At 40.8% G+C, this 10,491-nt stretch overlaps 1 protein-coding gene across 2 annotated transcripts in view; it reads left to right on the plus strand.

Annotated features, from left to right (window-relative positions):
* Positions 1-10,491, plus strand: part of SCN9A (sodium voltage-gated channel alpha subunit 9) — a 204,272-nt gene that overhangs the window by 81,172 nt on the left and 112,609 nt on the right. For both annotated transcript variants that reach the window (XM_033231248.1, XM_033231249.1), the window contains exon 2: positions 7,363-7,670. In XM_033231248.1, the coding sequence (XP_033087139.1) occupies positions 7,413-7,670 (258 nt within the window). In that variant the 5' untranslated portion in view covers positions 7,363-7,412. The remainder of the gene's footprint in view (positions 1-7,362; positions 7,671-10,491) is intronic.

Below are 10,491 nucleotides of genomic sequence, written 5' to 3' on the forward strand. Positions count from 1 at the left end.
GAATTAGAGGTAGAGCCTAAAATTGTGACTGAATTGCTGTAATCTTGTGGTAACTTGAATGGATGAGGAGTTGCTTCTGATTGATAAGCAAAGAAAGTGGGTTCTTGAGATGGAATCTTCTCGTGGTCAAGATGTTATGAACATTATTGAAATGACAGCAAAGGATTTAGAATATTACATAAGTTTAGTTGATAAAGCAGTGTCATGCCGGAGAGTGGTGTTACCAAAGGCATTATCATAAAGACTTTGAAAAGAGGAAAGTTGAGTTGAATTGCCCCAAAGGTAAATATAGATGAAAAGAAGGGGAATTGGGGGGCGGAGCAAGATGGCTGAATAGGAACAGCTCCAGTCTCCAACTCCCAGCGCAAGTGACATAGAAGACTGGTGATTTCTGCATTTTCAACTGAGGTACTGGGGTCATCTCACTAGGGAGTGCCGGACAATCGGTGCTGGTCAGCTGCTGCAGCCCGACCACAGAGAGCTGAAGCAGGGCGAGGCATCGCCTCACCTGGGAAGCGCAAGGGGGAAGGGAATCCCTTTTCCTAGCCAGGGGAACTGAGACACACAACACCTGGAAAATCGGGTAACTCCCACCCCAATACTGCGCTTTAAGCAAATGGGCACACCAGGAGATTATACCCACACCTGGCCGGGAGGGTCCCATGGCCACGGAGCCTCCCTCATTGCTAGCACAGCAGTCTGCGATCTAACCGCAAGGCAGCAGTGAGACTGGGGGATGGGCACCCGCCATTGCTGAGGCTTAAGTAGGTAAACAAAGCCCCTGGGAAGCTCGAACTGGGTGGAGCTCACAGCAGCTCAAGGAAACCTGCCTGTCTCTGTAAAATCCACCTCTGGGGACAGGGCACAGCTAAACAACAACAACAAAAAAAGCAGCAGAAACCTGTGCAGATGCCAATGACTCTGTCTGACAGCTTTGAAGAGAGCAGTGGATCTCCCAACACGGAGGTTGAGATCTGAGAACGGACAGACTGCCTGCTCAAGTGGGTCCCTGACCCCTGAGTAGCCTAACTGGGAGACATCCCTCACTAGGGGCATTCTGACACCTCACACCTCATAGGGTGGAGTACACCCCTGAAAGGAAGCTTCGAAAGTAAGAATCAGACAGGTACACTTGCTGTTCAGCAATATTCTGTCTTCTGCAACCTCTGCTGCTGATACCCAGGCAAACGGTCTGGAGTGGACCCCAAGCAATCTCCAACAGACCTACAGCTAAGGGTCCTGACTATTAGAAGGAAAACTATCAAACAGGAAGAACACCTATACCAAAACCCCATCAGTACATCACCATCATCAAAGACCAGAGGAAGATGAAACCACAAAGATGGGAAAAAGCAGGACAGAAAAGCTGGAAATTCAAAAAAATAAGAGCGCATCTGCCCCTGCAAAGGAGCACAGCTCATTGCCAGCAATGGATCAAAGCTGATCAGAGAATGACTTTGACGAGATGAGAGAAGAAGGCTTCAGTCCATCAAACTTCTCAGAGCTAACGGAGGAATTACGTACCCAGCGCAAAGAAACTAAAAATCTTGAAAAAAGAGTGGAAGAATTGATAGCTAGAATAAATAATGCAGAGAAGGTCATAAACGAAATGACAGAGATGAAAACCATGACACGAGAAATACGTGACAAATGCACAAGCTTCAGTAACTGACTCGATCAACTGGAAGAAAGAGTATCAGCGATTGAGGATCACATGAATGAAATGAAGCGAGAAGAGAAACCAAAAGAAAAAAGAAGGAAAAGAAATGAACAAAGCCTGCAAGAAGTATGGGATTATGTAAAAAGACCAAATCTACGTCTGATTGGGGTGCCTGAAAGTGAGGGGGAAAATGGAACCAAGTTGGAAAACACTCTTCAGGATATCATCCAGGAGATGATATCTCTTGGAGACCTAGTAGGGCAGGCCAACATTCAAATTCAGGAAATACAGAGAACGCCACAAAGATACTCCTCCAGAAGAGCAACTCCAAGACACATAATTGCCAGATTCACCAAAGTTGAAATGAAGGAAAAAATCTTAAGGACAGCCAGAGAGAAAAGTCGGGTTACCCACAAAGGGAAGCCCATCAGACTAACAGCAGATCTCTCGGCAGAAACTCTACAAGCCAGAAGAGAGTGGGGGCCGATATTCAACATTCTTAAAGAAAAGAATTTTCAACCCAGAATTTCATCTCCAGCCAAACTAAGTTTCATCAGTGAAGGAGAAATAAAATCCTTTACAGATAAGCAAATGCTTAGAGATTTTGTCACCACCAGGCCTGCCTTACAAGAGACCCTGAAGGAAGCCCTAAACATGGAAAGAAACAACCGGTACCAGCCATTGCAAAAACATGCCAAAATGTAAAGGCCATCGAGGCTAGGAAGAAACTGCATCAACTAACGAGCAAAATAACCAGTTAATATCATAATGGCAGGATCAAGTTCACACATAACAATATTGACCTTAAATGTTAATGGACTAAATGCTCCAATTAAAAGACACAGACTGGCAAACTGGATAAAGAGTCAAGACCCATCAGTCTGCTGTATTCAGGAGACCCATCTCACATGCAGAGACATACATAGGCTCAAAATAAAGGGATGGAGGAAGATCTACCAAGCAAATGGAGAACAAAAAAAAGCAGGGGTTGCAATCCTAGTCTCTGATAAAACAGACTTTAAACCATCAAAGATCAAAAGAGACAAGGAAGGCCATTACATAATGGTAAAGGGATCAATTCAACAGGAAGAGCTAACTCTCCTAAATATATATGCACCCAATACAGGAGCACCCAGATTCATAAAGCAAGTCCTTAGAGACTTACAAAGAGACTTAGACTCCCATACAATAATAATGGGAGACTTCAACACTCCACTGTCAACATTAGACAGATCAACGAGACAAAAAGTTAACAAGGATATCCAGGAATTGAACTCATCTCTGCACCAAGCGGATCTAATAGACATCTACAGAACTCTCCACCCCAAATCAACAGAATATACATTCTTCTCAGCACCACATCGCACTTATTCCAAAATTGACCACATAATTGGAAGTAAAGCATTCCTTAGCAAATGTAAAAGAACAGAAATTATAAGAAACTGTCGGTCAGACCACAGTGCAATCAAACTAGAACTCAGGACTAAGAAACTCAATCAAAACCGCTCAACTACATGGAAACTGAACAACCTGCTCCTGAATGACTACTGGGTACTTAACGAAATGAAGGCAGAAATATAGATGTTCTTTGAAACCAATGAGAACAAAGTTACAACATACCAGAATCTCTGGGACACATTTAAAGCAGTGTGTAGAGGGAAATTTATAGCACTAAATGCCCACAAGAGAAAGCTGGAAAGATCTAAAATTGACACTCTAACATCACAATTAAAAGAACTAGAGAAGCAAGAGCAAACACATTCAAAAGCTAGCAGAAGGCAAGAAATAACTAAGATCAGAGCAGAACTGAAGGAGATAGAGACATAAAAAACCCTCCAAAAAATCAATGAATCCAGGAGTTGGTTTTTTGAGAAAATCAACAAAATTGACAGACCCCTAGCAAGACTAATAAAGAAGAAAAGAGAGAAGAATCAAATAGACACAATAAAAAATGATAAAGGGGATATCACCACCAAGCCCACAGAAATACAAACTACCATCAGAGAATACTGTCAACACCTCTATGCAAATCAACTAGAAAATCTAGAAGAAATGGATAATTTCCTGGACACTTACACTCTTCCAAGACTAAACCAGGAAGAAGTTGAATCCCTGAATAGACCAACAGCAGGCTCTGAAATTGAGGCAATAATTAATAGCCTACCAACCAAAGAAAGTCCAGGACCAGATGGTTTCTCAGCTGAATTCTACCAGAGGTACAAGGAGGAGCTAGTACCATTCCTTCTGAAACTATTCCAATCAATAGAAAAAGAGGGAATCCTCCCTAACTCATTTTATGAGGCCAACATCATCCTGATACCAAAGCCTGCCAGAGACACAACAAAAAAAGAGAATTTTAGACCAATATCCCTGATGAACATCGATGCAAAAATCCTCAATAAAATACTGGCAAACCGGATTCAGCAGCACATCAAAAAGCTTATCCACCATGATCAAGTGGGCTTCATCCCTGGGATGCAAGGCTGGTTCAACATTTGCAAATCAATAAACGTAATCCAGCATAGAAACAGAACCAAAGACAAGAACCGCATGATTATCTCAATAGATGCAGAAAAGGCTTTTGACAAAATTCAACAGCCCTTCATGCTAAAAACACTCAATAAATTCGGTATTGATGGAACGTACCTCAAAATAATAAGAGCTATTTATGACAAACCCACAGCCAATATCCTACTGAATGGGCAAAAACTGGAAACATTCCCTTTGAAAACTGGCACAAGACAGGGATGCCCTCTCTCCCCGCTCCTATTCAACATAGTGTTGGAAGTTCTGGCTAGGGCAATCAGGCAAGAGAAAGAAATCAAGGGTATTCAGTTAGGAAAAGAAGAAGTCAAATTGTCCCTGTTTGCAGATGACATGATTGTATATTTAGAAAACCCCATTGTCTCAGCCCAAAATCTCCTTAAGCTTATGAGCAACTTTGGCAAAGTCTCAGGATACAAAATTAATGTGCAAAAATCACAAGCATTCTTAAACACCAGTAACAGAGAGCCAAATCATGAATGAACTTCCATTCACAATTGCTCCAAAGAGAATAAAATACCTAGGAATCCAACTTACAAGGGATGTCAAGGACCTCTTCAAGGCGAACTACAAACCACTGCTCAGTGAAATCAAAGAGGATACAAACAAATGGAAGAACATACCATGCTCATGGATAGGAAGAATCAATATCGTGAAAGGGCCATACTGCCCAAGGTTATTTATAGATTCAATGCCATCCCCATCAAGCTACCAATGACTTTCTTCACAGAATTGGAAAAAACTGCTTTAAAGTTCATATGGAACCACAAAAGAGCCCACATTGCCAAGACAATCCTAAGTCAAAAGAACAAAGCTGGAGGCATCACGCTACCTGACTTCAAACTATACTACAAGGCTACAGTAACCAAAACAGCATGGTACTGGTACCAAAACAGAGATATAGACCAATGGAACAGAACAGAGTCCCCAGAAATAATACCACACAACTACAGCTATCTGATCTTTGACAAACCTGAGAGAAACAAGAAATGGGGAACGGATTCCCTATTTAATAAATGGTGCTGGGAAAATTGGCTGGCCATAAGTAGAAAGCTGAAACTGGATCCTTTCCTTACTCCTTATATGAAAATTAATTCAAGATGGATTAGAGACTTAAACGTTAGACCTAATACCATCAAAACCCTAGAAGAAAACCTAGGTAGTACCATTCAGGACATAGGCATGGGCAAGGACTTCATGTCTAAAACACCAAAAGCAACGGCAACAAAAGCCAAAATTGACAAATGGGATCTCATTAAACTAAAGAGCTTCTGCACAACAAAAGAAACTACCATCAGAGTGAACAGGCAACCTACAGAATGGGAGAAAAGTTTTGCAATCTACCCATCTGACAAAGGGCTGATATCCAGAACCTACAAAGAACTCAAACAAATTTACAAGAAAAAAACAAACAACCCCATCAAAAAGTGGGCAAAGGATATGAACAGACATTTCTCAAAAGAAGACATTCATACAGCCAACAGACACAAGAAAAAATGCTCATCATCACTCGCCATCAGAGAAATGCAAACCAAAACCACAATGAGATACCATCTCACACCAGTTAGAATGGCAATCATTAAAAAGTCAGGAAACAACAGGTGCTGGAGAGGATGTGGAGAAATAGGAACACTTTTACACTGTTGGTGGGATTGTAAACTAGTTCAACCATTATGGAAAACAGTATGGCAATTCCTCAAGGATCTAGAACTAGATGTACCATATGACCCAGCCATCCCACTACTGGGTATATACCCAAAGGATTATAAATCATGCTGCTGTAAAGACACATGCACACGTATGTTTATTGTGGCACTATTCACAATAGCAAAGACTTGGAATCACCCCAAATGTCCATCTGTGACAGACTGGATTAAGAAAATGTGGCACATATACACCATGGAATATTATGCAGCCATGAAAAAGGATGAGTTTGCGTCCTTTGTAGGGACATGGATGCAGCTGGAAACCATCATTCTTAGCAAACTATCACAAGAACAGAAAACCAAACACCGCATGTTCTCACTGATAGGTGGGAACTGAACAATGAGATCACTTGGACTCGGGAAGGGGAACATCACACACCGGGGCCTATCATGGGGAGGGGGGAGGGCGAAGGGATTGCATTGGTAGTTATACCTGATATAAATGACGAATTGATGGGTGCTGACGAGTTGATGGGTGCAGCACACCAACATGGCACAAGTATACACATGTAACAAACCTGCACGTATGCACATGTACCCTAGAACTTAAAGTATAATAAAAAAAAAAGAAAGTTGAAAAACACGTTTGTGATCTTCCCTAAAGAATGCAGAGATCAGTCTGCACCCCTTTCTCTCTGCATGTTGATACTCTTTGTCTTACTTGTGGTTTGAAATGGACCCACACAAATCACACCTCATGGTCTCTTGCTGCAGTGCCCACTAATGGCTGTATCTCAAGGGAGAGAATCTGGATCAACACGGTAGTGCCCAAGAGTGGGAGCCCCTGGCCCACTCTGCTGTGACCATGAGGTTAGATCAGGTGAGGCTTTAGTTCATTGGACAGTGATCGGTATGTTTCATATAGTCCTATCCCTGGAAATACGGCAGAGACACTGAATGATAGCTAGAAACCCAAGCCAGGAGTGATGACCAGGTTGCAGTTGACTCTGTGGAGAAGGAAGGACTTCAACTGATTCTTGGAGGATGAGGGAAATTCTGACAGGCAGTGGTATGAGTAAAGGCTAAAATAAAGACTAGATCCTTTCCGAATGTTGACTAGAAGGGTGAGGGGAGCTAAAGGTCTACATGAAGAAGTTGTGGAAGCTTGGAAAGGAAGGCTTTGTGGAAAGCCTTAGATAATAAAATTTTTGCTTTGAAAAAAAAAAAAGAAGGGGAATTTAGGAAAATTTATTCAGGAAATTGTCATTTTTTCCTTTAAAGCTGTGAAGTGTAAACTTCAAATTTCTGAGTATAAACATGGTTAGAAGGCATGAAAAATAAATCCCGCCCATTGCCTGACTCATAGTAGTCCCTTAACAAGCTGATAAATCTATGAACATGTTACCTTTTGTGGTCGAAACTAAAAATCTGTTTATGTTGTTATTATTATTTTTTAATGTGCCTTTCTTGGCAGGCAAATAGTTAAGTCTTAATTTCTTTGTTTCCATCCAGGCCTCTTATGTGAGGAGCTGAAGAGGAATTAAAATATACAGGATGAAAAGATGGCAACGTTGCCTCCCCCAGGACCTCAGAGCTTTGTCCACTTCACAAAACAGTCTCTTGCCCTCATTGAACAACGCATTGCTGAAAGAAAATCAAAGGAACCCAAAGAAGAAAAGAAAGACGACGATGAAGAAGCCCCAAAGCCAAGCAGCGACTTGGAAGCTGGCAAACAGCTGCCCTTCATCTATGGGGACATTCCTCCCGGCATGGTGTCAGAGCCCCTGGAGGACCTGGACCCCTACTATGCAGACAAAAAAGTGAGTTTATTTTGACTTCAGTGGTCGGTTTCTGTTGACTTCCTTCTGTATAAAAATTATTTTAAATTGAGATTAGTGAAATTTAGTGAATAACCATATCATGACGACAATGTTAAATTAAATATATAGAGAGGATATTCAGAATATGTACTTTTTCAAATTTTACATTGAAACGGGTTCTGGCATTGGCATACTACTTTTAATTTTTTTTTACATCTTTCAAAATTGTTTAGTATAATGTTTAGTATAACATAGTGTACATTGTTTAGTATAATTGTTTAGCGTGACTTTTTTGGACATGACACAGTAATCTGCCAAATTTTATAGTCGTACCTATTTTTTCCTGCTAATAATTAACTCTCGTGTGTATGCAGACCCAAAAATCACTTAAAAGTTTTTAATGCAAATGAAAATTGCTAATTTCAATTTTAAAACACCAACCTAATTCTTTTTATTAAAATTTCAAGTACAAGGTAACTTGATCTTGCCAAGACAGTGTAGTAGGTTGTGATTTTCTTTTTTTTTTTTTTTTTTTTTTTTTTTTTGAGACGGAGTCTCGCTCTGTCGCCCGGGCTGGAGTGCAGTGGCCGGATCTCAGCTCACTGCAAGCTCCGCCTCCCGGGTTTACGCCATTCTCCTGCCTCAGCCTCCCGAGTAGCTGGGACTACAGGCGCCGCCACCTCGCCCGGCTAGTTTTTTGTATTTTTTTAGTAGAGACGAGGTTTCACCGTGTTAGCCAGGATGGTCTCGATCTCCTGACCTCGTGATCCGCCCGCCTCGGCCTCCCAAAGTGCTGGGATTACAGGCTTGAGCCACCGCGCCCGGCCAGGTTGTGATTTTTCATGTTAGTTCAGATGACATCTGGTCTATAAAGTCTCCCTGGTAATTTTGACAGTCATGTAACCCTGCTCCCTCTTCACTCTCATTCTTCCCCATTTATATTTTTCTGTATGATATGTCACATCTTGCCTTAAGTAGAGTTACTTTGTTCTTTTCATTTTTCTAGGAAGTTCTTTGAATAAAAAACTCATGCCATATGATATAGTTTCTCACTACATATGTATTAGTATTAGTTCCTTTTTTTTTTTTTTTTTTTTTTGGAGACAGAGTCTTGCTCTGTCGCCCAGGCTAGAATGCAGTGGTGATCTCGGCTCACTCTAAGCTCCGCCTCCCGGGTTCACGCCATTCTCCGGCCTCAGCCTCCCAAGTAGCTGGGACAACAGGTGCCCGCCACCACGCCCGGTTAATTTTGTTTTTATTTTTAGTAGAGACGGGGTTTCACCATGTCAACCAGGATGGTCTCGATCTCCTGACCTTGTGATCTGCCCACCTCGGCCTCCGAAAGTGCTGGGATTACAGGCGTGAGCCACCGCGCCTGGCCGTATTCGTCCATTTTTACACTGCTGTAAAGAACTACCTGAGACTGGGTAATTTACAAAGAAAAGAGATTTAATTTGCTCACAGTTCTGAATGGCAGAGGAGGCCTCAGGAAACTTACAATCATGTTTTAAGGCAAAGGGGAAGCAAGGCACACCTTCCATGGTTCAGGAGAGAAAGAGGAAGGAAGTGCCACACTTTTAAACCCATCAGGTCTGGTGAGAACTCACTCACTATCCTGAGAACAGCATTGGGGCAACCGCCCCCATGATCCAATCTCTTCCCACCAGGCCCCTCCCCTGACAAGTGGGGATTACAATTCAAAATGAGATTTGGGCAGGGAGGCAGAGCCAAATCATGTAAATACAATTGCAGAAAGAATGGATGAATAATTTTTAAAAAATACAGTGTACTGAGATTTAAGACAAAAAGGGTTGTACTTGAGGACTAGGTATTAATTTTAAAATAATTTTCTATGTAAAAGTGAATTTTACATTAAATTGTATTTAGATATAACTGATATAGTGAAAGGGAACCGGGAAATAAAAGGATACCTGAAAATAATAGACTCTGGTTTGTTTTCTTGAGAGAACACTGCCACATTCAAATAAAAAGCCTGACTCACAAACTTACCTCCCGAATACGATGAGAAATGCTTATTGCCTGAAACCTACTGATAACCCTATATAAAACTTAGAAAATCAGTGTTTCTCAGATAATGCAAGTCATCTTCCTGCCAACGGGAGAAAAATGAGGCAGGGATTTGAACTTTGTCTTTCTAATTTCTAAGCCAATGCTTTAGGCTGTTTTAATATTTTGTTACTGCTATTTGTTTTTATTTCTTAACTGAATACTAAAGCTATGGAAAAGGACACTTGTTATGGAATGGCTACAATAACATTTCAAGAATATTTGCTTCTATTCATGTCATTTTTTAAATTACCATGGTTAGTAAATGAGGAATCCCCTTAATTTAAGTCCCCTTTAAAAGCTAATATTAGTATTATAACTAAAATACAGAAATTGAACTCAGTGATTGGAAGAATTCTTCCAACTCTGACATTCCTTAAACTTAGGAACATATTTTTTGAAAGAACTCATATTTTGGAACACGTGCTGCTAACCATGACAATTGCCAGCAAGTATTAAAATTCTCAAGGTTTTATGATAAAAATAATAGAGATAGCTAGTTTCTATTTGTCTTTCTTAAAATGCAATGTAATGGAAGGGAAAGAAATTGTGCTTTAAAATAAATTCAATAGCCACAGTTATTGTTACTGTTGAAAGAACGTGAAAAATATACAATACAGTATTTTGAAAGTTCTAAGTAATACATGCTAACAAATAGCTCAATTTTTAAATTTACCGTGAAGAAATGGACTTGGAATTCATTGGCCAAGGTAACATTGATAGATCATTGATGACATTGGAACCACACTGCTGG

The sequence above is a fragment of the Trachypithecus francoisi genome, unplaced genomic scaffold, assembly GCF_009764315.1.
Source record: "Trachypithecus francoisi isolate TF-2019V2 unplaced genomic scaffold, Tfra_2.0 Lachesis_group13, whole genome shotgun sequence".
Taxonomy (NCBI): Eukaryota; Metazoa; Chordata; class Mammalia; order Primates; family Cercopithecidae; genus Trachypithecus; species Trachypithecus francoisi.